Source organism: Dama dama, chromosome X (assembly GCF_033118175.1).
Source record: "Dama dama isolate Ldn47 chromosome X, ASM3311817v1, whole genome shotgun sequence".
In the NCBI taxonomy this organism is placed as follows: Eukaryota; Metazoa; Chordata; class Mammalia; order Artiodactyla; family Cervidae; genus Dama; species Dama dama.
This window is the reverse complement of record NC_083714.1, coordinates 98769773-98795831: the sequence shown is the minus strand read 5'-3', so window position 1 is coordinate 98795831 and position 26059 is coordinate 98769773. Positions and strand designations below refer to the sequence as shown.

At 54.8% G+C, this 26059-nt stretch overlaps 3 protein-coding genes across 18 annotated transcripts; 1 reads left to right on the top strand and 2 right to left on the bottom strand.

Annotated features, from left to right (window-relative positions):
• Positions 1 to 303: 303 nt before the first annotated feature.
• CCDC120 (coiled-coil domain containing 120) lies at positions 304 to 16805 on the top strand. Of its 13 annotated transcripts, none has more exons than XM_061137949.1 (11): positions 6220 to 6939; positions 9468 to 9604; positions 9733 to 9823; positions 9965 to 10098; positions 10780 to 10920; positions 11497 to 11794; positions 12285 to 12347; positions 12649 to 12823; positions 12960 to 13058; positions 14225 to 15139; positions 15632 to 16805. In XM_061137949.1, the coding sequence occupies exons 2-11, from the start codon at positions 9551 to 9553 to the stop codon at positions 15744 to 15746; spliced, it is 2085 nt and encodes a 694-aa protein (XP_060993932.1). In that variant the 5' UTR covers positions 6220 to 6939; positions 9468 to 9550; the 3' UTR covers positions 15747 to 16805. The 13 variants fall into 13 exon arrangements, with proteins under 13 accessions (XP_060993930.1, XP_060993925.1, XP_060993926.1 ...); XM_061137945.1 differs by adding an exon at positions 8937 to 9015 and having other exon boundaries at positions 6226 to 6939; positions 9468 to 9510; positions 14225 to 16805; XM_061137941.1 differs by adding an exon at positions 8937 to 9015 and having other exon boundaries at positions 6227 to 6939; positions 9468 to 9567; positions 14225 to 16805.
• Positions 16806 to 17355: 550 nt separating this feature from the next.
• On the bottom strand, positions 17356 to 20264 carry PRAF2 (PRA1 domain family member 2). Its single transcript, XM_061136095.1, has 3 exons — positions 19967 to 20264; positions 18625 to 18842; positions 17356 to 18189 (listed from the first exon to the last, which is right to left on the bottom strand). Exons 1-3 carry the CDS (start codon positions 20143 to 20145, stop codon positions 18050 to 18052), a joined length of 537 nt encoding a protein of 178 aa, XP_060992078.1. The 5' UTR covers positions 20146 to 20264; the 3' UTR covers positions 17356 to 18049.
• A 338-nt stretch (positions 20265 to 20602) lies between these two features.
• WDR45 (WD repeat domain 45) lies at positions 20603 to 25816 on the bottom strand. 4 transcript variants are annotated; one of them, XM_061136091.1, is made up of 11 exons: positions 25699 to 25816; positions 24182 to 24253; positions 23978 to 24052; positions 23784 to 23888; positions 22826 to 23006; positions 22609 to 22703; positions 22058 to 22137; positions 21737 to 21945; positions 21554 to 21655; positions 21322 to 21467; positions 20603 to 21075 (listed from the first exon to the last, which is right to left on the bottom strand). In XM_061136091.1, the coding sequence occupies exons 2-11, from the start codon at positions 24234 to 24236 to the stop codon at positions 20966 to 20968; spliced, it is 1158 nt and encodes a 385-aa protein (XP_060992074.1). In that variant the 5' UTR covers positions 24237 to 24253; positions 25699 to 25816; the 3' UTR covers positions 20603 to 20965. The 4 variants fall into 4 exon arrangements, with proteins under 4 accessions (XP_060992074.1, XP_060992075.1, XP_060992076.1 ...); XM_061136092.1 differs by having other exon boundaries at positions 22826 to 23000; XM_061136093.1 differs by having other exon boundaries at positions 22826 to 22985.
• Between the last annotated feature and the right edge of the window lie 243 nt (positions 25817 to 26059).

The window sequence follows — 26059 nt, the reverse complement described above, 5'->3', positions numbered from 1 at the left end:
GAGGGCAGTTGGGGGAATTCAGAGGTGTGCTGGCGGCTGACAGAAGGAGGTTTGGGGTGTTCGTCGCGGGGTGACTTGGGGTGAGAGGACACTAGTCTGATCACTGAGGGGGCGTGGCCTTGGTATGAGAAAGCGCCACGGCCTCGAGAAAGCGTGTGCGCACGCGCTCCGAGCTGGTTCGCTCCTGGCGCTCCCAGGGCAGGAAAATCGAAGACCCGAACTTGCGCCTGCGCACTCGGACTCCGCCGCTGCTGTGGTCTCGCGCCCCGCCCCCCGTCTCCCCCCCGCCCCCCCGACCCCGCCCCTCCAGGCTCGCGCTCAGCGGCGGAGGTGGAGGTGGAGGTGCAGTCGGGAGCCGACCGACCCGAGTTGAAGGTGGGGGTCCGGGGTCCACCGCCCGCGACGGAGCGGGTACTCCTCTCCTACCCTCCCCCCGTCCCCAGTCTGGCCCCCACGGCTCACAGTCGCGCGGCCGAACGCGGCCCGCGGGCAGGGCGCGGAAAGGGAGTAGGCAGGAGCCCGGGGACGAGCTGGGGGCAGCGAGGGAGGGGAGCCCCCCTCCACCGTTGCCTGCACGGACACCGCCTACGCCGCGGGCGCGGACACTAGGTGAGTAAAGCCGGCTTGGGGTTGTAAAAGAGGAGACAGGGTCGGGTGAAGGCCCGGAAACGCCGACCAGCGATGTACCTGCGCTCGCACCCCCGACCTCTGACTCCGTGGTCTCCTCCTCAACCACTGACTTACCTGGCTACATCTTTTTAATCTGGAACCCCTGCCAGTTTTGGTCCAAGGACCTCTGGACTGACCCCTGACTAACCATATTCTGGCCTGGCGTGATCCTCAACCTTTGTTTTGCCCCCCTAAATCCAGTCCTGACCCCAAAGCATCCTTGACCTGACCCCAGATCCTTGCCTGACCCTGTTCCATCTCCGAAGCTCATCTTGCCTTGTCTTGATCACCCCAGTTTTTGTCCTGATGCTTCACATGCCTGTTCCCTAAACTCTAGCCCAGTCTCTGGACCCCTACCAGTCATGTCTTGTCTGCTAAACTCCAGTCTGATCCAGGTCTGTCCTGATTCCCAACCTCTGACTTCTCTACTTTCTCCCACAGGTCCCCCTCCTGACTCCTGAACTCCATCCTGGCCCATCACCTTTAGACTCTCCCTCTTGCCTCCTGCCATGCCCCTGCCCCCAAATCTATGCTGTTTCCCGTTGTCTTCCCTAGGCCCACCACTGTCCTCATTCCTATCCTCATTCTGTCCAGATCTTTTCCTGTTCCTTACCCCCATCCTGAACCTGCCCTTTTCCCTACCCTCTTCCTTGACTACTGTCTTGGCCTGTCCTCCATCATGTCTTCTGACTGCCCTTTTATACTGACCCTGATCCCTGTCCTGCTCTTTTGTCCCTACTTTTTCTCTGGCCTTTGTCCTGAACCTCACTCTATCCCATTCTCTGGCCAGTGTCCTGGCTCCTCCTCCATCTTATCTTTTGACCTCCATCCTACAATGACTCTGATTCTGTTTTGTTCCCTATACTCCTTCCTGTTCTGTCCCTTCATCCTGTCCCAACCCCAGGCCCCTATTCTGCCCCTTACCATGTCCTTCCATGCCATTCAGATCTCCCTTCTTCGTAACATCCACTTTCCATCTCTGAATCCAGAAGGACAGGGGTCCCATTATACCTTCCCCTTGAACTTGGAGGTTCCACTGTACCGATTATCTCTGAAATTCATCCCAGAAGCTTTTCTTAGCATGAGCAAATAAATAGCAAACAACCTTGTGGGCCCCCTGCGACTGAGGGAGTTTTCACATGTGATTTCTCTCATCCCCCACCCAGTGATCTCACACAGAAACTGCATTTCTTTCCCTGCCCCAGGAGGGCATGGAACTGTTCCTGTGCCCCCCCCCCCACTCCCCAAGTGTGAAAAGAGCACCCTAAATTATTCAGTGACTCTCTGGGAGTCTGTGAAGTCTGGGTCATATTTCCAACCTTCCTAGGTTGGGGGCTGATGTGAGTCCTCTAGGTCATGTTATCCCCATCTCCTGGTCTTGATCCTGGGCGCAATGATCCCTGCTTTCCTGGCCTGAAAAAAGTCCATTCTAGGCCAGAGGCTTCAGGGCTTGGTAGAGGTAGGATGCAAGCAGGAGTTTATCCTTTTCCTCTCAGCAGGAAGCAATACAAATCTTGATGCTAAGTCCATCCTACCTCTGTGGGAAGGTCTGTGTGTATTGGGTGTGTGGTGGGGGTCTTTGTTAGAATCAGGCCCATCCAGTAGTGACAGTAATAACAAGAAAAAATACGAAGTTCTCTCACTGTCTGAATCTCCTTGATTTTGAGGACAGACAAGGAGAATTTGAGTAGTGAGGAGATAACATGTCGTTCAATTCTGTTTTATTCCTGTATTTCTCATAGAGAATAGTTTGAATAATGAAATAATGGACCTGTTTCATTTATCCAAACCTGTTAATGACAACACAAACATCTCTCACTATCCTAGTGTATTTGGTACCCAAGTTCTGAGAGGAGAGTTTGAATAGTTCAGACAGTGAAACATACTAAGTTATCTGAAGGTATTTTGTTTTAGCATTTTACAGAGTGAGTAGGGAGAGTTCAGGTAGTGAAAGATAATGGCTTTAACTCAGAAAGATGTTCAGATCTACTAACTTTCCTGTGCTCCAGTGGCAAGGATTGGGATAGTAAGGGCATCTTGTTACAGAAATATGTTTGGTTCCTGTTATTTTGCCTGGTGAGTAAGGAAAACTCAGAGAGTGAGAAAAAGGAAAAGGGAAAGTGTGAAAAAGGAAAAGGACAGCTCAGAGAGTGAGTCCTATCTCAGAAATGTATCAAGGTCCATTCACTTCCTGTATTTGGATAGTGAGAGTTAAGACAATTTTTCTGAATATATTTGGTTTCTACATTTTTGATGTTGAGTAGGGAGAGGCTGGATAATGAGGAAAAACAGCTCTGTTTCAAATATGTCTCGTTTGGCAAGTAGAGAGGGTTCTATATCTGGGTGGCAAGTAGGGAGGGTTTTGAGGCTGAAATGTGTGTGTGTGTGTGTGTGTATTTGATTCCTGAGTTTGGACTGGGAAGAAACAATTATGTATGACATAGTACATGTGCATATTGACCGGTTACCATGGGCCAGGCTGTCCTAAACTGTCCCAAGCAAGCTTTGGATGTCTTAGCTCATGTCATGCTTACAATCACCCTGTGAGTTATATACTGCTGTCATCACCCCCATTTTACAGATGAAGATGTTGAGTTACAGAGAAGGTGAGTGACTTGCCCAAGCAGTCACACAGCCGGGCAGTGGCAGAGATGAGTTGAATCCCAGACCCACCACTTGCTAGCCCTACAGGAAGAGGCCACAGGAGGCTCAGGTCCCCACTGGGGTGTGGCTTAGAGGTGGTTGTCTTCTCAATTCAGTTCAGTTGCTCAGTCGTGTCTGACTCTTTGCGACCCCAGGGACTGCAGCACGCCAGGCTTCCCAGTCCATCACCAACTCCCAGAGCTTACGCAAACTCATGTCCATTGAGTCGGTGATGCCATCCAACCATCTTATCCTCTGTCGTCCCCTTCTCCTCCCACCTCCCATCTTTCCCAGCATCAGGGTCTTTTCCACTGAGTCTGCTCTTTGCATCAGGTGGCCAAAGTATTGGGGTTTCAGCTTCAGCATCAGTCCTTCCAATGAATATTCAGGACTGATTTCCTTTAGGATTAACTGGTTGGATCTCCTTGCAGTCCAGGGGACTCTCAAGAGTCTTCTGCAACACCACGGTTCAAAAGCATCAGTTCTTTGGCGCTCACCTTTCTTTATAGTCCAACTCTCACATCCATACATGACTACCGGAAAAACCAAACCTTTGACTAGACTGACCTTTGTTGGCAAAGTAATGTCTCTGCTTTTTAATATGCTGTCTAGGTTGGTCAGAACTTTTCTTCCAAGGAGCAAGCGTCTTTTAATTTCATGGCTGCAGTCACCTTCTGCAGTGATTTTGGAGCCCCCCAAAATAAAGGCTGTCACTGTTTCTATTGTTTCCCCATCTATTTGCCATGAAGTGATGGAACCAGATGCCATGATCTTAGTTTTCTGAATGTTGAGTTTTAAGTCAACTTTTTCACTCTCCTCTTTCACTTTCATCGAGATGCTCTTTAGTTCTTCCTCACTTTTGCCATAATTGTGGTATCATCTGCATATCAGAGGTTATTAATATTTCTCCAGGCAGTCTTGATTCCAGCTTGTACTTCATCCAGTCCAGCATTTCTCATGATGTACTCTGCATATAAGTTAAATAAGCAGGGTGACCATGTACAGCCTTGACAGACTCCTTTCCCGATTTGGAACCAGTCTGTTGTTCTATATCCAGTTCTAACTGTTGCTTCCTGACCTGCATACAGATTTCTCAGGAGACAGGTCAGGTGGTCTGATATTCCCATCTCTTGAAGAATTTTCCACAGTTTGTTGTCATCCACACAGTCAGAGGCTTTAGCATAGTCAATAAAGCAGAAATAGATGTTTTTCTGGAACTCTCTTGCTTTTTCTTGATCCAGCAGATTTTGGGAATTTGATCTCTGGTTCCTCTGCCTTTTCTAAATCCAGCTTGAGCACCTGGAAGTTTATGGTTCATCTACTGCTGAAGCCCAGCTTGGAGAATTTTGAGCATTGCTTTGCTAGCATGTGAGATGAGGTAGTGTGGTAGTTTGTGTGGTGGTTTGAGCATTCTTTGACATTGCCTTTCTTTGGGATTGGAATGAAAACTGACCTTTTCCAGTCCTGTGACCACTGCTGAATTTTCCAAATTTGCTGGCATGTTGAGTGCAGCACTTTTCACAGCATCATCTTGTAGGATTTGAAATAACTCAACTGGAATTCCATCACCTCCACTAGCTTTTTCATAGTGATGCTTCCTAAAGGCCCACTTGACTTCACATTCCAGGATGTCTGGCTCTAGGTGAGTGAGCACACCATCTTGATTATCTGGGTCATGAAGATCTTTTTTGTACAGTTCTAATGTGTATTCTTGCCATCTCTTCTTAATATCTTCTGCTTTTGTTAGGTCCATGCCATTTCTGTCCTTTATTGTGCCCATCTTTGTCTTGTGGGGGCTGTTAAAAGTCATGGACCAGGCCAATGACGTGTGTGGGTGACTCTGCCCTGCCTCTCCCAAGAGCCCCAGTTACCTGCTCTTCCCTCCTTGCTCTCGCCCCAACCCACCTCTGCCTAAGTTTCTTATGTAGTTATTAGCAATTGTGAATGACATGGTGTGAGTTTCCTTGCATTTTGCAGTGTCTTCCAAAGTTATTTTGGCCTCCGTTGTGTTTGCGCCATTTACCTGTTTTCCAGATGCGGAAACCTAAGCCTTGAGACTCAGTCTACATCTCCGGCCAGATACACTGTCCCTCTCAGCCCTGATTTTATAAACATCCCCCTTCCGAGCATCCTTGGTGTCTCACAAGATGGGGGGTGGGGGGCCATGGCTGAGAGGACAACTCCCCACCAACACCCAGCTGCCCAGCTTGTGGCTTCTGCCTCCATCAGCCCCAGGCAGTGAAGGGAGGGAGAAGCGGGGTGATGAAAGTGGCCTTTGTGGCCCATGCCGGAAATCTCACAGCCAGGAAGAAAGGTGGGCAGGGTAGCAGGAGGCCTGTAGCGTGCACATGGGGCGTTGCTGATACAGAGCAAGTTCCTTTCCAGCCTTGGCCCACCTGTCAAGTGGGGAGGGAGGTTTCCTCACTCTGCTCTTTCACATCAGGGCATGGGCTGCTGTTGGAGCCTGGGCTGGGCTTGGGCCCTGAGGTCACAGAGCAGATGGTCCCTAATGGAGCTCAGGATGTGTGTGGGGTGTGCTGGGGCAGGCCCAAAGCCCAGGTGGTGGTGTAGGGGAAACAGTCGGTCCATCGGTCTGGTCCATCGCAGAGACTGATAGCCTCCCATTTCCTTGACTCCCAGCCAGAAATGCCCCAGGGGGTCGGGGAGACCCAGCCTGGATATGAAGCGTGAACTGCCCCCACTCCTCCTCCCCTGCCGGAGTTGCCTCTGTCAACCTGCAATCCAGCACTCCGCCCCCGCAGTTCTGATTGTAGCTGCTCTCAGGCCTCTGTGATCAGAGTTGGGCCTCTTCACCTGTGTGGGCCCCCCCCCCCCCCGCTTTCATCTCTCCAAGCTGGCTCTGTGGAGCTGGGTCTGTGCCATCCTCTCGGGTGTGTAGGGGTCGGGGCGGGGGGGATGGTTAAACCACTGGTGTGTTTCTGCCCTTTGCTGGGATGATTTCTTGTGATGCTGCAGAAGGTTGTAGAGTCCTGAGACATGGTCTCTCTTAGAAAAGTGGACCTTGTTTGTCCCACTTTGGGAAACTGTTACCTCAACGAGGGTGGGAATTGCCTTCTGACCTTCTCCCACACCTGCCTCGCCTGGGGAGGAAAGGGTAAAGGGTCTCCAGAAAGTGATGGGTGCTGCCACAAGAGACACACACCCAGTGTACACCCAAGTCCTTCCATTTTCTTAGCCTCTCCCCAGGCCTCCAGCCTTTGGCTCCTAGGGTGGGCAGGGTTGAAATCTGGTCACTTGGGCAGCGCCAGAAGCAGCTACCACTCCCACGACCATTAGCCCTTCCTCCTTGGTCCTCTGCTAGGTATACAGGGTAAGGGGGGAGGTCCAGGCTCTCTTCTTGGCCATGCTGGACTCCCGGGTGAGATATGACTCCAAGACAGCTCTTAAGGGTGACCCAAGCCCTGGTGTCAGGCAGGCAAGGGTTAAAAGGTATGGGCTGGGCCAGTCCCTGGCCAGGTAGGCAGGGCCATTACCTAGTGGGAGGTGGCCTAGACCTCCGCCACTGGGCTCACCACTTATTGCCACTACCAGCGGGATCAGGGCCTGGTCGAAGCAACTTTTTTTTTTTGAGGTACCTGAGGCCACCCCACAGCACCTCTCTGACTGGTGAGCACCCGGGAGCAGTGGGACCATGGGCGAGGGGTGAGGGGAGAAGGGCATGGGTATCCTGAAGTTTCCTGCCAGAGAGAGCAAGGTTTGTGTGAGAGGCACAACCAGGAAGGAGGGCCTGGCTAAAGGGGCAAAGCCTAAAATGTCCAATTTCCTTTCCTGGCATAAAGCCAGGTCCTTGCTGGAAGTGGATGAGGGGAAGGGATGGGGGAGAAGAGAGGCTGGCACCCTATTAACAGAAGAGTGCCCCTTCTCCACTCCCCGCTACTTCCTGTCCCCTTTCCTCCACTGCCGGGATAGCCCCTGCCCTCCTTCAACCCGGGGCTCAGCCCCCTAGGAAAGCGTAGACTGGGGTTTTGAGAAACTGCCTTCCACACCTGTCTGCCCACCACCCCTATCTGTTCCCCTAGAGGGGGCCCCCGGGGATCCTTTTGGGCAGTGTGGGGAACAGTCCAATACATGAGGAGTTGTCATTTGCTCCAGCGATGGCAGGATGTAGAAATGGGGGTCCCACTCGGGTGTTGGGGTGCCACCCAAGTGAGGTGTCTTGGTTGTAAACAGTCATTACAGCCAGGAATTTCTTTCTCCGCTGTGGTGTCAGAAGGGCAGACCTGAAAAACCTGCTGGGCCCGCCGCCTTTGGGTGTGTGTGGGGGGGCCCTTTGCAGCTCTCTCGCTGCAGCCCATCCTCAGATAGGACAGGGACACAGGGTCACCAGTGGGGAGACCCAGGGGCTGGTTGGGAGTGTGTTGAGGAGGGAACTACTGGGATCCCCTCTTTCTCACCATCCTTGGGTGGGAACCGGGCTGCCTCAGGCCCCCAGGCCAGTGTGTAGAGGGTAGGCGAGTGGAGGCAGAGGCTTGGGAGCGGGTGTGAGAGTGTGGGGGTGTGGGGCGTTGACCTGTGTCTAACCTGCCTGATGACCCCATGACTCAGGCCCTAGCTATGTCCCTGAGGTCAGGCTGACAGGGTGTGGAGTCAGGGTTCCTGTCTGGACCCCGTGTGGACTTCCAGGATGCCACAAGCTCTACAAGCTCCCAGGGAAGAAAGGCGGAGGGAGATGGAAGGAAGATGAAGCAGCCCAGTGTGGGATGTAGGAGTCATCCTGGTGAACGGGCCCATTGGGGAGGAGTTGAGGCTCCTGTTGGGGTTAAGGAAGGTTTAGGGGAACCCTCCTCAAACCCAAATGGGAGCTGGGGAAGAAGGAATCCCTGGAGCCAAGGAGCAGAGGAATCTAAGCTGGGACCTCAAGGAAAGCCTGCCATGCCAGACAGTGTCAGATCTTGGAAGGCAGCTGTTGCCTGGAGGTGCAAAATAGCTTTAGGGACTGACCCCACCCCTGATTTTGAGGATGAGGAACCCCTGCTTTGTTGGAGGGGCATAGACCCTAAGAGGTGGGTGAGAGGCCCGCTGAGAAACTGCTGGCACCCTATTAGCAGCTTGGCCATGTACTCCAAGATACACATGGGGAAGGGGCTTAAACCCACCCCACCAAGGCTGCCTGGGTCTTCTCCACACCCGGCCACCACGTAATGACAAGCTGGGGATGGCGGAGGCAGGTAGAGATGGAACCTCCGTAGCCTCAGGAGGTCCTCCCAGTTGCCTGCTGCCGAGGTCAGACCAGGTGGTGGGAGGTGATGTCACCTAGCTGCCCAGCTGGGGACTGAGCAGGCTGTGGGAGGGAGGGAGCAAACTCCAGAGGAAGGGATGAGGGCAGGCCTGGCAACCAGCCAAGGCCAGCTCCATGGTCAGCCAGGGTGTCTGGGGCAGAGAAGGAGGCAGTCGCTTGTTATCTGCAGCTGTGGACTTTGCCACTCCCAGTCCTGGCAGGGTGACTTCCCTATGCCTGTGCGGGACAGGCTGGCATGCTGGGTGGGGCTGGATGGGTCCTGCGGCCAAGCGAACACTTTTGCTGCTGCACCAGGGCCACAGGATGGAGTTGGGACAAGGAGCAACTCACAGACCTTGCAGTCATTCGTTTATTCACCCAGCAGACACTCCCTGAGCACTTGCCGTGTACCCGGAAGTATTCTGAATGCCAGAGATACTGATACATTTTCTGTTCTCATAAAGGTACAAGGGAGGCACAGTCTTGACATAGTGTGGGGGCCCACCTCTGGAAGTCACACTGAAGCCCCAGAATATAAGAGAGAACCAGGGGCTGGAGTGGCCAGAGGGGAAAGTACACTCCAGACAGCAGCCGCAGCCTGCGCGAAGGCCTGGAACCCTGATGGGCAGAGAGGTTATGAGGGATTTGTGAGGTTCAGCACCTCTGGGGAGGGAGAGTGTTGGACCAGAGGGTGGGCCTGGCTGCATCCTTAGCCGTAGGCAGATTATTTCATCTCTCGTGTCTTACTCTCATCTCTAAAATGGAGGTAATGATGATCACAGAAATTGCCATCGCAGGGTGGTTGTGAGTATTAAATGTGACATATAAGGTAACTGTTTCAGGCCCCCAGGTGGTTAATAAAGGCCCACTGTTGTTCCAGTTGCTTGTATCTGTACCATTAATTCTCCTTTCCCAGGCAAGACTCCTGACGGTGGCCCATGGGCCTCTGAGGAGGTGTTGTAAGTCCGCCCAGCTCCCCACTTGCTGTGCTCCCACTCAATGGGAAGGGAACCGAGGTACCCGGGCCTTGACATTGGCACAGAATCTGAGAGGGCAGCCCAAGCAGGTGGGTGGGGTCAGGGTTCTCCTTATTCACAGCTGGGGCACGGGAACCTGGGTAGGGGTGGAGGGTGGGGGCGCATGCCGGATGATCCCCAGTGGCTCCCCTGCATCACTGCTAGGCCTTGTCCAGCCATCAGTCACGGCATCCTGACAGCTTCAGGATGGAAGTCAAAGGTCAGCTGATCAGCTCTCCCACCTTCAACGCCTCAGGTCGGTGTCTGGTTCCCCCTCCTGCTGCCTCCTCCCCTGCTCTGAGTTACCACTCGCCTGTGTGGGAAAGAGTGGGCCCTGACCCCACAGCTGCTCCAGGATGCCCCACCACCCCCTGATCTTCACTCCCTCTGTGTCCAGCTGCCCTGTTTGGAGAGGCTGCCCCCCAGATGAAGTCAGAGCGTCTACGGAGTCTGCTCGACCGGCAGCGGGCGCTGCAGGAGGCCCTGAGCCTGAAACTGCAGGAGCTACGGAAAGTGTGTCTCCAGGAGGCGGTGAGGGCCTGAATCTAAGGGCGTCTGTGGTGGGGAAAGGGGGTGGAGGGGTTGGGGGGAGGTGGGGGTGAGGAGCAGGGACGAGGTAGGCAGACTGAGCCACTTGTCTGAGCTGGAGATTCCCCAAAGCTCAGCTTGGGTGTCTTCGAACACGGTAATATTTTACCACAATCTCCTATCAACAATTTGAAATCCAAAAAAGAAGAGGAAGAAGAAAAGCCTCAAAGACAAGTTATTTCCCAAACGTGGCAGTAAAACCTGACCAGAAGTGACATGGGCTGATTTATAGTTTTGATTTACCTCTCTTGCTGCAAATGTCCACACAGTTTGCCAGAAACGGTAATGCATTTCAGAGCATGCAGCCTAGGCCCTGAAGGGAGTGTCATATAATATGTAGTATACAGATGGTGTCACCTTTATAAAAACTGTGAGATTCTGGATTCCAAAGCAGGCTTCCCTGCCTCCCATGCCCACCGGCCCTGGGCTTTGGGCCACGGAGGGGCAGAGAGTGTGCCACACACCCACCTGGTGGAGAATTAGGAGGAGGAAGAGAAATAACAGGTGTGGGCTCTGAGCAGGGCTGGGCTCCTAGTCGGACTTCTGTACCTTCATGTGTCATGACTGCTTTGCCCCATTCCCCCAACTAACCCTTGGTAGTCTCCAACCCCTGACCCCACCCAGGAGCTGACTGGCCAGTTGCCTCCCGAGTGCCCACTGGAGCCTGGTGAACGACCCCAGTTGGTCCGCCGGCGCCCCCCTGCAGCCCGCGCCTACCCGCCACCACACCCCAACCCAGCACACCATTCCCTGTGCCCCGCCGAGGTGAGCTGATGGGCACGCCGAGCAAGGTGGGGGTGGGACAGAATCCCGGAGGAAGCCGAGAGGGGCTTGTGGCCAGGGAAAGGAGAGACTAAGGTGGGAAGGCTTCCCTGGTGGCTCAGAATCCACCTGCAATGTGGGAGACCTGGTTTCCATCCCTGGATGGGGAAGATCCCCTGGAGAAGGGAACGGCTACCCACTCCAGTACTCTTGCCTGGAGAATCCCATGGACAGAGGAGCCTGGTGGGCTACAGTCCATGGGGTCACAGAGTGGGACGCAACTGAGCACCTTTCACTTTCAAGGTAGGGAGGGAAGGAGCTTAAGGGAGGTGGCTTCCAGGTCTGAGAGAAGATGCTGGTCCCTAACTGTCACGATAAGCCTTTCCCCTTGCCCCAGAAGGATGAGCAGGTGCAGCTCTAATGCACACAAACCCTGCCCCCAGAGGAGCAGTAGGCGCCCCAAGGAGGGGCAGGCCCCGCCCCCAGCCTATCCAGGCTCTGACACCGCCTGGTCCTGGCACCTGGCATTTCTATGTCCAACATCTGGTCCTGTCACACCCTCTCGGGTGGGCCCTGCAGGAGCTGGCGCTTGAGGCCCTGGAGCGAGAGGTGTCTGTGCAGCAGCAGATCGCCGCAGCTGCCCGCCGCCTGGCCTTGGCTCCCGAGCTCAGTGCCGAGCAGCGCCGGCGCCGGCGCCAAGTCCAGGCAGATGCCCTTCGGAGGTTGCACGAGCTGGAGGAGCAGCTTGGGGAGGTCCGGGCCCGCCTTGGCCTCTCGGGGCTCCCGCCATCCCAGCCCCTGCCCCTGTCCACCGGAGGAGCCGTTATCACCACCCAGGGAGTCTGCCTGGGCACGCGCCTCGCTCAGCTCAGCCATGGTGAGCCAGGCCCTGTTATCCCACCGACGAGAGCGGGAAGGTGGGCACTGGCTAAGGGACCTGGTAGGGGTGGAGTGGATGAGCAGCCAGTGAAGATTGGGGGAGGTAGGCAGGACTTAGGGGGCCCTAGCTGTGAGAGGAATTGTTGTAGACTGCTCCCAGGCAAGGGTGGAGACATTGGGAACAGGCCTCAGGAAAGTGAGGGACAGGGGCTTTCCTGGCGGTCCAGTGGTTAAGGCTCTGCACTTCCACTGCAGGGGGCACAGGTTTGATCTTTGTCACATGTCACAACAACTAAGATCCCTCATGCCACTCAGGGCAGCCAAAAAAAAAAAAAAAAGTGAGGGACTAAGCCCCTGGTGGTCTTGGATTTAGGTAAAGGTGGATTCTTGGCAAGTGTACCAGGTGGGGAGGAGACGGTCCAGTGGTGTAAGGGGGTGGCACCCAGGCCTTGCATTGATCAGCCTGGCTTTCCCCTTTTCACCTGTAGAGGACGTAGTTCTGCACTCGGAGAGCAGCTCCCTCTCAGAGTCTGGGGCCAGCCACGATAATGGTGAGAACCCTTGTCCCCTAAATTCTCCCGTTCTTTGATGCATTGCCCCTGCCCTCCCTCTTCAGCTCCTCTTTAGTCACACCCCATCCTCTGGTGGAGCCCCCATCTTCCTCACTTCACCACCTTCCCGGCTGTCCCTCCCATCAGCCCCAGTTCCTGCCCTCCTTCCTTGGTTCCTCCTCCACCTGTCCTGTCCTGCTTAGCCCTCTGCACCTCCCTACCTCCCTAGCCCCTGCCTTTTGCTTTGTCCACAACCCTCCCATTGAATCCCCACCTCCACCATTTTCTCCCTTCCCCTCAGAGGAGCCCCGTGGCTGCTTCCCTCTGGCTGAGCGCCCCTCACCGCCCAAGGCCTGGGACCAGCTGCGGGCAGTCTCTGGGGGCAGCCCTGAGCGGCGAACCCCATGGAAACCACCCCCATCCGATCTTTATGGGGATCTGAAGGGCCGGCGAAACTCTGTGGCCAGCCCCACCAGGTGAGGGTGAGCCCCTCCACTCCTTCCACAGAGCCAGGAGTGGGGGCTGAGCCTGGGTGGGCAGGAGGACCTGCTGGGAGGTACGGTCTCTAACCTGGCCCCCACCCCCACCCTGGGCCCGCATGTCTCTGTCTAGCCCTACACGCTCACTGCCCAGGAGTGCCTCCAGTTTTGAGGGGCGAAGTGTGCCTGCTACTCCCGTCCTCACCCGGGGCGCTGGCCCCCAGCTCTGCAAGTAAGTGGACTCTAAGGGTGAGTTTGAGGACCAGAGGAGGGAACTGGTAGTTCTCACAGTGGGTACTGGGGAGAGTATTTGGATTCCAAGAGTGTAGGACATGAAAGACTGGGCTTTGAATCCATCAGTTTTATTCTGATTTTCTGTGTAGGTTGTATGAAAAAGCAAGAATTTTGTTTATGCTTCAGAACTTTTGTTCAAAATGCATCCTATTACATGATAAAGAAATATAGGTAAAATATCTTTTGGAATATTCCATACATATGTATGTGTAACATCACATTATAAATAAATTTTTTAATTGACCAAAAAAAGAAAAGAAAGGCTGGGCTTTGAAAGGTGAATAGGAGTTGTCTTGGTGGAGAAAGAGGGTGGGGATTTGGGGCAGAAGCATCAAAGTTTGAGTATGGGCTTTTCTGTGCATTTTGGGCAAGTCATTTCCCTTCTCTGAATCTTGGTCTCCTCATTTGTGAAACAGGCATATCAATGTCTTCTCTGGAAGAGGCTGTAGGCACAAATGAGTTCTGGTTAACATGTGCTGCATTCCTACCATCTGCTAGGAATCAGTCCTTTACTTGGTATCAAACTCATTTAGTTACCACAACATCCCTGTGAGGTAGATGCCATTATTCTCATTTTAGAGATAAGAAACCTGAGACACAGAGAGGTTAACTAACTTGTTGGTAAACCAAAGACCCGGTATTTGAACCCAGACAAATTTGACTCAAGAGTCCGTGCTTTTAACCATGGTAGTCTCCTAGTCCTTAAACAAATAATGTACTTACCAAGTGCCTACTTTTTCCAGGCTGTGAACAAAAGTCCCCATCCTTGTGACGCTTGCATTCTATGAATAGTGTCCTCCCCTGCTAGCATTTCCTCTGGAGCCCCTTGCTTCCATCTCCCTCGGAGCTAACAGCCCCAGGCACCCCCATACATTTTCAACCCCTCTGCTCCCCAGTCCTGGCTAGGACCTCTGCTGCTCTTTATGTGCCACTCCCTAATGCCTTTACACCCTATTTCTAGTCCCATTTCTAGTCCGGGGCCCGTTTTGGAGTGTGAAAATGACCCAGAGAGGCATGTGTTGGTGGGGGGAGGTGGAGGGTACTCATCCCATCTGCCTGATATTTCTGACCCTTTTCCCATCACCCCCACCTCTGTGCCCCTAGACCCGAAGGCCTCCATTCTCGCCAGTGGTCCAGCAGCCAGGACTCCCAGATGGGCTTCCCACGGGTGGACCCTGTCTCCGACCGCACCTCCCTCTTCGCAGCTCGCACCCGCCGCAGCAATAGCTCCGAGGCCCTGCTGGTGGACCGGGCAGCGGGTGGGGGAGCTGGCTCCCCGCCGGCACCTCTGGTTCCCCCTGCCACCGGTCCCCCAGTCTGCAAGAGCAGTGAGGTGCTATATGAGCGCCCCCAGCCAATCCCCGCCTTCTCCTCCCGCACGGCTGGCCTCCCAGACCCTCCCCGCGCTGCCCGGCCCAGCTCAGCCGCGCCGGCCTCCCGCGGGGCCCCCCGGCTCCCACCCGTGTGTGGGGACTTCCTCTTGGACTACTCCCTGGACCGGGGCCTGCCTCGCGGGGGCGGCGGGACAGGCTGGGGGGAGCTGCTGCCCACAGCTGAGGTTCCAGGACCCCTCTCCCGCCGGGATGGGCTCGTCACCATGCTCCCAGGCCCACCGCCTGTGTATGCAGCTGACGGCAACAGCCCCCTCCTCCGCAGCAAGGACCCCCATAGCCGTGCCCCCCGCACCAAGCCCTGTGGTCTGCCCCCGGAGGCCGCCGAGGGCCTGGAGGCGCATCCCAACCCTCTGCTGTGGATGCCCCCACCCGCCCGTATCCCCCCGGCCGGTGAGCGCAGCGGCCACAAGAACCTTGCCCTGGAGGGGCTGCGGGACTGGTACATCCGGAACTCGGGACTGGCCTCGGGGCCCCAGCGCCGGCCTGGGCTCCCCCAAATGGGCCCGCAGCACCCGCCCTTCCTCCATGCCCGCTGCTATGAGGTGGGCCAGGCACTGTACGGGGCCCCCAGCCAGGCGCCGCTCCCGCACTCGAGGAGTTTCACGGCGCCCCCTGTCTCCGGCAGGTATGGGGGGTGTTTTTACTGATGGGTAGGGGTCTCTTGAGGCAGATAGCAAAGGTGTCCAGGCCAGGGAGCAGCTAGTCATGGTAGCTAATGACAGGGACCACGAAAGAAGTAGCTGCAGCCTTGGCCTGTGGTCCCTGGGCCCTGCCTGACCCGCGTTAATCTGTGGGGTCTCGGCGGAGGGGTATCTTGGGCCCCGGTAGCAGCAGTTCTTCACCGAACTATTCAAGAGTTGTAAGAGTTGAACAGCCAGTGCATGTCAGCTGAAAATGAGCCTTGAAACTAGGGTGCTGGGAGGAAGGGTTGTCCTGTGCCCCTCACCTTTCTCTTCCTCTTTTCACCACGCCCCGCACCTGCGAGCCTAAAGGTACTCTCCTGTGCCTGCTTCCACCTCTTTAACGAGCCTCTTTTCCTCTTTCTGTGTCTTGTCCGTCTTTTCCTCTGTCCGGTCTTCCCACCCTGTCTTCTGGATTCCTGCTACCCCTTCTAAAGATACTACGCGGACTTCCTGTACCCCCCGGAGCTGAGCGCTCGTTTAAGTGACCTGACGCTAGAGGGGGAGCAGTCCTCCGGTTCTGACCCCCAGACCCCAGGAACACTGGTCTGACCCCTTCTGACATGCCCCTTATTGGCCTGGGCAAGACTCCAGTTTGGGGAGCGCACAGCTGACCTCGCTGAGCCCTGGGATAGGGTTGCTGTCCCTCCTGGAGGTGGGCACCAACCTGATCTTCCAAGGCCCCTGGCTCCCCGTGGGCCCATAATGGTGTCTGACACCCTGCATCTCCTTTCATGCTGTGCTGGGGACTGGGGGGCCCTCCTCCAGCTTAAAAGAGAGGAGGTGATGTAATGGAGACTCCAAGCCCCTTCCTCCATTTCTGTTTACAGTTGTGATTTAGGTATTCACTGTCTTCCCCCAACACTTGACATTTTATAAAAAGGGAAACTGTGATCTCATCCTGGTTGGGTTCATTCCTGTCCCTGTGCCCAGCCTGCTCCATTCAGGAGCCCCCTCCACAAAATGGACCAGATAGGGTCTTGGGGCCCAATTTAGGGCAGTCAGGAGACTGATGTGAACAGAACTCCCTGCCACCCACCCACTGGGACAATGTTTTCTTGGCAGAGGTGCCCACATTTGGAAGGAATGAAGTCTCTGCCCACGTGTGGAAGGACTGAAGTCTGGGTGGGAGGCTTGGGTTCATTTTCCCTTCCCCAGGGGTGCCTGCAGGTGCCCCAGACCTTGTCTGTCTGTGCCCGCTGCCTCTGCCCACAGAATCAGATGGCTCAGCCTTTGGTGGCAGCCTCTGCCCTCTTCCCAATCGGGAAGCCCCACAGGAGGACCGAAGGGCAGAGCTATTGGGTGTTGTGTGTCCTGGAATGCTGCGGTGGTGGAACCTAGCATCTAGTAGATGCCAATGAAATCCTCAAGTGACGTCTTGCCACTGGCTCCATCACATCTTCCCTGGCTTTCCTTCCATCCACCACTTTTTAAAAAAAAAAATCCACACAAGCTGTGTTTTCTATGATATCTTTCTGTGACTTTCTGAAGCTGGGGGTTCCTCTACCCCCTTTACCTGGTGTGAAAACTTTTCTTTTTGTACCAATGGATCTGGACCCAAAACACTACCCACATTGGAAGGGGATTTCTATAATAAATGTGTAAACTGAACCCATGTATTGCTTCCCTATCTGCCTTGCCTTGGGGGCCCACATCTTTACCTAAGATGACATATTTTAACAAGAAAAAAAATATATATATATATATATCGCTGTGGAAACAGCCTTTGATAACGTAATCTGCTTTGGTTTTATTTGCTTTGCGATGTGGGGCAACTTCTTCAGCTGTCCATGCCCAGATTCCTAGGCAAGAGCCCTTAGAGATACAAATGATGGCAGCAAACACTCCTTGCCCTTAACTATCTTGTGTGTTAATGCCATTCTAGGGATTCCCTGGTGGAACAGTGGTTAGGACTCTGCACTTTCACTGCTGGAGGGCCAAGTTCAACCCCTGCTCAGGGAATAAGATCCCACAAGCTGCTCAGCACTGAAAAAAAAAAAAAAAAAAAAAAACCCGCCACTCCAGAGGTAATAGGTTTGAGAAAGCAACTGAAAGCTAGTGTTTTCAGCTCACATATATGACAGACTCAGTCAGAAAAGTCTCCAGCAGAATTGAAAAGCATCTGGCCATTGAAACACACAGACTACCCAAGAGGCCCAAATTGGCTTGAGCAATGCAACAGCCTTTATTGTTGCAGCAATACTGCTATATATGCCCCATTCCTGGTTAGGGCTACCCCCACACCACCCCACCTCACCCCTTGGTCCTTGTCACTGTGGAATTTTTTGGGGGGGGTGGCAGAACTCCTAAGCAGAGCTGGAGGGAGACAAGTGGGACTGGTGAGTGTTGGGGTCACCTGGGACCAAGGGTTCAATGGGGTCAGGATACCTGAATCCTCTACCCTGATGGGGGTTGAGAACACTTGGATCCTAGGTTCAAAGCTGGGGTTCGGTCTGGAAAAGCCTTGGTTCAGGGTTCAGGATCTGAGAATGCCTTGGTCCCAGACTCCAGCTTTGGGACTGAACATGGAGGATAGACGGGTCCCAGATTGGGGTTGGGGGTGTGGGCCTAGAGTTTGAGGTTGGCTATGGATGCTCTGGTCTCCAACCCTCAGTTTTGGGCCGGATGTATCTCTGGGTCCAAGTTCAGGGCTGGGAAGACTCTGGTTTCCTAAAATGGGAGGTGGGGATGTGTATGAGGGAATATCCCAGTTTGGGACCTGTGGAAAGGGTTGCAGTTGTCTTATTTTTTGAACTGGGTGGGAGGCTCCTATTTTAAGGGCTGGGAAAGGGCTCTGGGTTCGGGCTGGGGTGGGGATGGCATTCTCCACGCCTTTGGGTACAGATCCCAGGCCCCTAGGATCCAGCCTCCTGTTCTTGTCCCAGCGCCTCCAGTAGCAGCCCCATTGGTGTCCGCTTGAGACCAATGCTCTCGATCTTGTTCTCAATCTTGTTCTTGAGGTTGCGCAGGCGCAGTGACGCATGCACCAGGATCACTGTGGGCAATACCGAGAGGAGTGGGGTCAGTGGGATGGGACATCTGCCTTTAGCTAATGGGGGGCCAGAGAAAGGAACTGGAACACTGACAGACCAACGGAATGGTCGGTAGCCAGGTCGCCTCCGAACCCTGCTAATATGGCGGAGAAATACGTTTCACAACAGGGGCGTGGCCAGAAGGGTGCACAGCAATGGGGACGTGGCCGGCGGAAAGCACTTCATACCAGCAGTGACGCCCAGAAAGGCGGGTAGTAAGAGGGGCGTTCCCAGAGAGGGGCTCAAAGCCAGGGAAGGCGCTTTATAAAGGAGGGGTGTGGCCTTGCCCGCCGGGTATCCCAGCCCCCTCTCAGCCCAAGAACCGGGGTAGGGCAGGCCTGGCGCCGTTCGCGAGCGCTGGCTGTCTTCCCGGTTATCTCAGGGTAGTGAAGACTCACGAAGCACTGGCCCGGCGATGCTGAGCAGGAAGGTGCCAGCGCCGCCCGCGGCCCAGAGAACGAGGAAGCCGATGGCAAGCACTGCGGCCAGGCAGGCGGCTGGGTGGCTGCGACGGCAGCGGCGCACGGCGGCTCGATTCTCAGCCGCCCACACCAGCATGCCAAGGGCCACCGCCACTACCAGCGCGCTTAGGAGGGTGTGCAGCGGCCGCACGTACCTGTGGGGACAATGGAACTAAGCTAGCCCCCGGGCAGGCGGGGAGAGGGCCTCCCAGACCGCCGTCCACCAAAGCCTGGATGGGCCCCAAGGGCTTTGGTTTGTTCCCACCTCTACCCCTGCTCTGGATCCTCCAGCTCGGCAGATACTCCCTCCAGCCCTGTTCCCACCCTTCAGGTCTTCTAACTTCTGGGAGCCCTGGGCTCCCCTGTGGATCCTTTTTTTTTTTTTTTTTAAATCAATCCTACAGTCCCATCTTCCTGAGATTTCTGGCTTCAGACCCTCCCATCCTGCAACCCCCCTCCACACACACACACCCAGACTCGCAGCCTTTCCCTGCTCTTTCCTTCTGACCCTGCCCGCCCCCCGCCCCCACGCCGCAAGACCCACTCCAGCCGCATCCCAAACCCACTCTTTGCAAAGGCCCAGCCCTTGCAAATTCCTCTTCCGGTCCTATTTCCATACATTTCCCACTCCCCAGGCCCAGAGTCCCTTCCAGACTTCCTTTCCTTGAAATTCCCCCTCCAGGCTCCCATTTCCTACAGATTCATCCCTCCATCATTGCTAGAACCCCTTCCAGGCTTTCAGTACCACTCTTAACTTCCAATCCTGACCAAGTCCTTCCTCCGGGTTCTCCATCTGTCCCTCGTCTCAGGCCTTCCATCCTTGGGTCCTTGCTCATGACTCAAGTTTCCCAACTAGTACCTGCTCCTGGAGCATTCCAATTATAGCCAGGTTCCAAGTCCAGATCCTCCACAAGTCCACTCTTCAACTTGACCAAGTCCAGCCCCTGTCTCTGCAGTAAATTGTTCAAGGCCACCTAAAGCTGGTCCCATCACCCCTCAGGCAGTCATGTCCCAATTTCAGGCCCTCCTTATCTTCAGATCCACACTTAACCCTACCCCCGCAGGACCTATTCCAGCCGATGCTCCCATCCCAACCTGTCCCCAAACCTTTGCAAAGGCCCAGCCCTCTTCGAGAGCTTCTGTCACCCAGTTTCCCCCTCAGTTCCTCATACTACTGAATTCGCCCTTCAAGGTCTTGCATCCCTCTAAAAATCCCGCGGGCCCACCCTCCATGCCAGTGGGCATCCCCGGCCAACCGGCGCCTCCCTCCCTCCCTCACCCGGCCAAAGCGAGACCAAGGCCGAAGCAGATAAGGTAGTTGGTTTGGTAGTAGAGGAGGTTGTTGATGACGCGGTGGCACCATCGCTGCGGGTCGCAAGGATCCGGGGCCACCAGACGCGCCGACCCCAAAACGAAGTCGTCCAAGGCGCGTAGCGGTGGCAGCCGCACCTCCGACATCCTGCCTGTCGTTGTAGCTGGACCAGAGAAGCGGTCGGACTACAACACCCGTACCACCCCGCGCCAACACGAGGCACACCGGGAAATGAAGTCTCGACCCTGCAGCCGCTACTAGGAAGACCCAGTGGCTGCGCATGTGCACCGATGCACGTGACCGGAAGTGCAAACAACAAACCGGAACTGTATGGTAGCGGGGGCTGCCGGGAAATTAAGTCTGCGCCATGGGGCGAGACATTCCCATCCACCCCCACGCGGGGGCGCCACAGGGACGGTTGTGTGAGATGCTGGCTGTTCTGACACCCCAGTAGCCAGATCTTAAAGCACACGCAGAGACTGTCAGAAGAACCTGAGCAAGATCCCACTTCCTTCCCGTCAAGGTCCAAGAGGGTCACACCTTTCAGGAAACTCCTGCAGGGTCTTTTCAGCCTCATCTTCTCTAGGCCCCACTCCCAAGGTCCAGTCATAAATACTATTAAGGGCCTTTTATTTATATTCATCACATCAGAGAGCATCTCTTTCTGGGAAGTTTTTTAAAAATCCCCACAGGTTTGATTAGGGTACCCACTCTGGGTCCATAGTTTTCTTCAGGCTGGGAGCTCCAGGGGGTCCACTGTCTCCCTGGGTCCCTGGCCTGGCCCTGCAGGCACACAGTCATCAGGAAGTGCTTGGGGCAACTGAGCTGTTTGGGCATTGCTCTTAAGAGTGCAAAGTGGGCACCCGCTCCATTAATGTATCCTGGGTGGCGCTTCCACAGCACTCCCACCCCCACAAAGGCTTTGCAATCTGCCATTGAAGGTCCCTAGCACAACCCACAGGGTCCTTAAAAGTCATCATCATCACAGATGTCAAGGTACACGTCGAAAGCCTCTCGGTTGCAGTTTCCATCCGGAGTGAAGACATACTTGTGGAAGGTCCCATCTACACAGATGGCTGGAAGAGAGGGGAGGATTGGAAAAGGTTAGGGGCTGCGAATGCCACACTCTAATTCTCTCAGGTGTCCCATAGCCTACGGTCTACTTCCAGGCCTTTGCCCATCTCTTTGCCATCTCTTACTGATGATGGAAGTGACCCATCCATTTTGCTCCCTCAGGCCTCCCATGACCTAAAATTCTTTCAGGTTCAATTTGCAGGCCTCCGCCCATGCAGTACCCCCAGTCAAGGGCTATTCCTACTCACCAATGACAGAGTTGACATTCTTGGAAGTATTTCGACCAAAAGCACAGATGCAGGCTGACTCAGCAGGCACGGTGAAGCTCGCCAGGCTCCACTGAGAGTCCACATACTGCCCAATCATAGGCCCCACCTTGCCCACGCGAGCCAGCCTGCAGGCAATACTGGCTAAGCTCAGGTGTGGTATATGTGCAGGAGGATGATGGGGGTAAGGCAGGGCAGGGCAGGAGGTACTCACGCAGAACGGCGGTTGAGGCGGGTATCCTTGAGAGCAAAGATATGGACTGTGCCCTTATCACTGGATGCACACAGGAAGGAGGAATCATGGCTAAAGTTGATGCTGAAAGACAGACCAGCAGTGATGCCCACATGTCATGCTGGGCATGGGGTCAAGGGTCTACCACCCATGCCCTGTGCTTACCAGTAGAGGGTGGCAGGGTCAGTGCCTCGACGCAATTCCACCAGTTTCTCCTTGGACTGTGTGTCAAAAAGGCGAATAAGTGTGCCCTTCTGAGAGGCCGAGGCCACTACCGTGCCTGGCTGGTTCAGAGACACACAGGCCACGTCGCTCTGATGTGCATTGATGGTAAATGGAGCAGATGAAGTGCCAGGCTTTGTGCTTGCCAGGTCCTATGGTAGAAGGAGCGGTTCAGGCTTAGAGTAGGTAGTAAGGAGGTAAGTGGCCAAGAGTCCACAGGGAAAGCCAGTCCACCTACCCATCCCTGCCCACTGGACAGCTCACCACAAGTTGTAGGCTCCCACACTTGTGTCCTGGAAACACTAGCAGTTGTTTCTCCAGGCTGGGGCAGAGGTCACAGAGCCCTAAGGTGTGAGGGAGAGTGGGCTGGTAAAGAGGATGATGGGGCCAGGCAGGGTCTCAGATGGACAGAGCTGGATAAAGGCTGGACTTCAACCTTCTACGATACATGTTACCCACAGAACCCACAGGGGGCTTGTCCTTGGCTGTGCTCTCCACCATCAAGGCAGATTACCTACCTCCCAATGCATTTGTGGCAGTCCCAGGAGGCCCAGGAATCCCTGGCATACCCGCAAATGTCCTTACTGAGCCTTTTTGCTCTGTGATCTCAGATAGCCAGGGGTGGGACAGGGCCAAGAGTGGGGAGAGAGAACTGACTAAGGGATGGGAAGATGGATACACTGGGAGTCTCAGCCCATCAGAGCATATCCATGAAGACTCCCTCACCTGCCTCTCTTTCCCAGTTCCTTTCTGCATGTCCCTCTTCCCCATCCACTGCCTCCTGCCATTACATCTGCATCTCAGGGTCCTCTCACCCTTGGGGTTGTCCCGGGTGTCAAATTCAAACAGCTTTCGGGGATTGTCAGGGAAGGAGTATACATAGATGCGGTTCTTCAGCACGATCACGATTCTGTGGGCATCACACAACACAGGATGGTCGTGAGAGAGGGCAGGGTACCCATGCAGGATGAACCCTCTCACCTGCTGGGGGGACTTCCTACCTCCCCCACCCCCAGTCCACCTCAGGCTCACTTGTCATGGCGCATGCGCACAGCCAGCACTGGCTTGGTGAAGGTGAACTCCAGCACCAGCTTGTCCTTGGAGTCCTTGCCCTCCCGGGCATCGTCCCAGATCAGCACTGCTTGGCAGGTGGGTGTGTTGTCGGGGCCAACGTGTAGGGTGAGGGGCAGCCCTGGTGACACAAGACCTACCCCTACTCCCCATGGGACCTCAACCCACTTGTTTAACCTTTTGCTAGCACCCCATGTGATCCTCACACAGCATGACCACTTGTGATTCCTCAGGAGACAGGTTTTAAAACTGTTACACTCATTTACAGATGAGGAAGCTGAGGCTCAAAGGAGCTGGCTATCTGGCCAAGGACCTCACAATCCATTAGTAACCAAGCAGGGACTCATACCCAGGCCTGGAACTTCCCATTGGTAACCATTTCTGCCTCCAGGGTCCCAGTCCATACACCTCCAGAAGATTTCTGTGAGGAATCCTAGGGCTTCTCTTGCCATGCCCCAGTTGGATAAACAAAAACCCTGAACACAAGATGGTGCTTGAGACTCAAAGCAAGAGGGCACTGGGGAGACTGCCCCAAGATTTTAAAACCTATTGATTGTATGACCTTGGATAAATCACTTAACCTCTTTGGGCCTCAGTTTCTTTATCTGTAAAAACGGGAATAATGATACTTCCTACCACACATAGTTATTATGAGTATTAAATGAGTTAATACATGTAAAGTGGTTAGGACAGCACCAGGATCACAGCAAGCGCTCTATAGGTAAGCACATGGCATACAGGAGGCATTTAACAAGTGTTTGTTAAATGAAGACAAAACACCAAGCTTCTCAAGCAATGAGATCCAAGACTGGTAAGCCTCACTGTGTGACTCTGAGTTACTCTTCATTTGCCAGTGCCTCTGGGAGGCCAGGATTCTAGGGAATCTGGGCCAAGGGTGGGATGGGATGAGGACACTTACCTGAGATCTCTGAGAACTTGGGGCTGCTACCACCGCCCACCAGGGCCAGCAGGTTGGAGCGGTGCAGCATTTCCACCAGGCCCATGCTGCCCACCTGCTCATGGTCTGAACAAGGACCAGGGTGTCAGTAGGGGTGGGTGCCAATGCCCAACCCATCCCTTCTGCCCACTGCACCTCCCTCACCGACAGCTCACCCAGATGCCCCTTCTCCATCAATGGCTCCACGTTGTAGATGCGCACACCTGTCTCCATAGCGCAGCAAAAGCAGCCTGGGGATGGGAGGAATCCGGGCTGCCTCAAAGGATGCCCAAGTTGGAAGCTAGGGGCTTAACATCCACCTGTAGCCATTCTCTCCCTCCCCCAACTCCAAAAAGGGCACAGGCACAAGCCTCTCTCACTTTGGTCTTGGTTGAAACGCAGACTGGTCACACCTCGAAGTGGCTGCTGAGTCATGGTCCAGGATTACTTCCCTGGACACAAATGGGGGTAGGGTTGGGAAGAGTCCTTTGGTCTGTTCTCTGAGTCCTAGAACTCCTGTCCTCAACTGATTACTTCTTCCTCCTTCCACTCTGCTACCTAACCCCAGTAGTATTGCAGAGAAGACAAAATCATGGGGAGAATCCTAGGGTCTCCATCTAAGCTCCCAAGACCCCAAGGAGCATGGCCAGGAACAGTCCCATCTTCTCACACTTGGTTGACCTGGGCCTACTCTGACCTCGACCACCCCTGCCCCTCCTCCTTACTCCCCGGCCCTGACTGTTTCTCAGGAAATAATGAGGTAGGGGGTATTTCAGTGATGTCTCCTCTTTATCCCCAGCCAATCCTGATCTTGGTGCCCAACATAGCCTGGAACCACCCCATACACTTCTCTTCTTACACCTGGACCTAGCACCTAAGTCTGCCTGTCAATAAATGGGAAAGGGAGCTCAAGCACCCACCTCCTCCTGCACCTCCCCGACCTGGCCCTGAGACCTCCTATGGTTGGTCCACCATTCTGAGGGTCTCTCCTTCCATGTCCTTCTACTCCAACCTATTCTATCACTCCCGAGCTCTCACACCTTGCCTCCTCACAGGCTTCCCGAAATACCTTCAGGATCCCATTCCTACCTCCAGACAACCCCTCTCATGACATGCTAACTTCTGCCCAATCATGGACAACCTGGACCTTCCCCCAGATCCCTGTATGCCCTAAAGACCCTACTTCAGAATTCCCTTATCACTCAGATGCCCCACCCCTGGGACATACCCTTGCATGTGTTCTGCTATCCCTGACTTTGACATTGGTTGGCTGGGATCTACCCCCAGGAATTGCATACCCCTTAAGATCCCTCCTCCAGACTCCCTATCCTCTTCCCAAGACCCTGCCCCAGGGGACCCTATTGCCTCAAGACCCTTGCCCAGGACACAGACTTTCCAAAACTCCTACCTGGGACTACTCAATCCCCCCAGCAAGATGCCTGCCCCAGATTCCCCTAATATTATTGCCCTAGAGTCCCCATACTCCCTTTAAACACCCGTCTTCCCCAAATCTTTGCCCAGGCACACCCTCTTCCCACCCTCCAAATGTCCCCCTCACCTCTTCATACCACCTCCACTGGACTCCCTAATGCCCCACCCCCCCCACACAAAGACCCATTCGTTGGAGATTCCCCAAACTTCCAAGACCTCCTCTTTGGGACCCCCAATCCCAAGACCTGTGCCACCCAAGAACCCTGCCCAGGGATTCCTCACACATAGCTCCCCCACCCCTTATGTGCAAGTCCACTCTCATACGCCTCCCAATGCCAGCACCTACTTAAGATGCTTGTCCTAGATACCTTCCATCAACCAAAACCCCTGCTCAAAAAACCCCTTTGTCTCCTAGACCGCAACCAATTTTGGGACCATGCCCCAGATCCCTGCCGCCTGCACTGACCTGAACACTGTGCGTCCCCGATCCCAGCTCCAGTTCTCGGTGCCGCCCGCGGCCCGGCTTTCTGACCTCCCGGGCCTTGACGCCCTGCTCTGGTGTTTACATCAGGCCTCACTTCCGGGGGAGGGAGCCTGTGACCGGAAATGACTCACCCTGCCCAGAAAACGCGGCCAGTCCTCCTAGCCCAGCTTCTGGGTCATTGGAACAATGAGAGTGAGCGTGGCGTCCTCCCAGGAGGGCGCGGGAAGCAGAGGATGCTCAGCCAAGGCATGACTGTCTGAGAGAACCGCGGACGGGTGGGCGAGAGAGAGTCTTTCCCTCGCTGAGCGGAAAAGGGCGAAAATTCTTCAATTCGGTCCAGTTC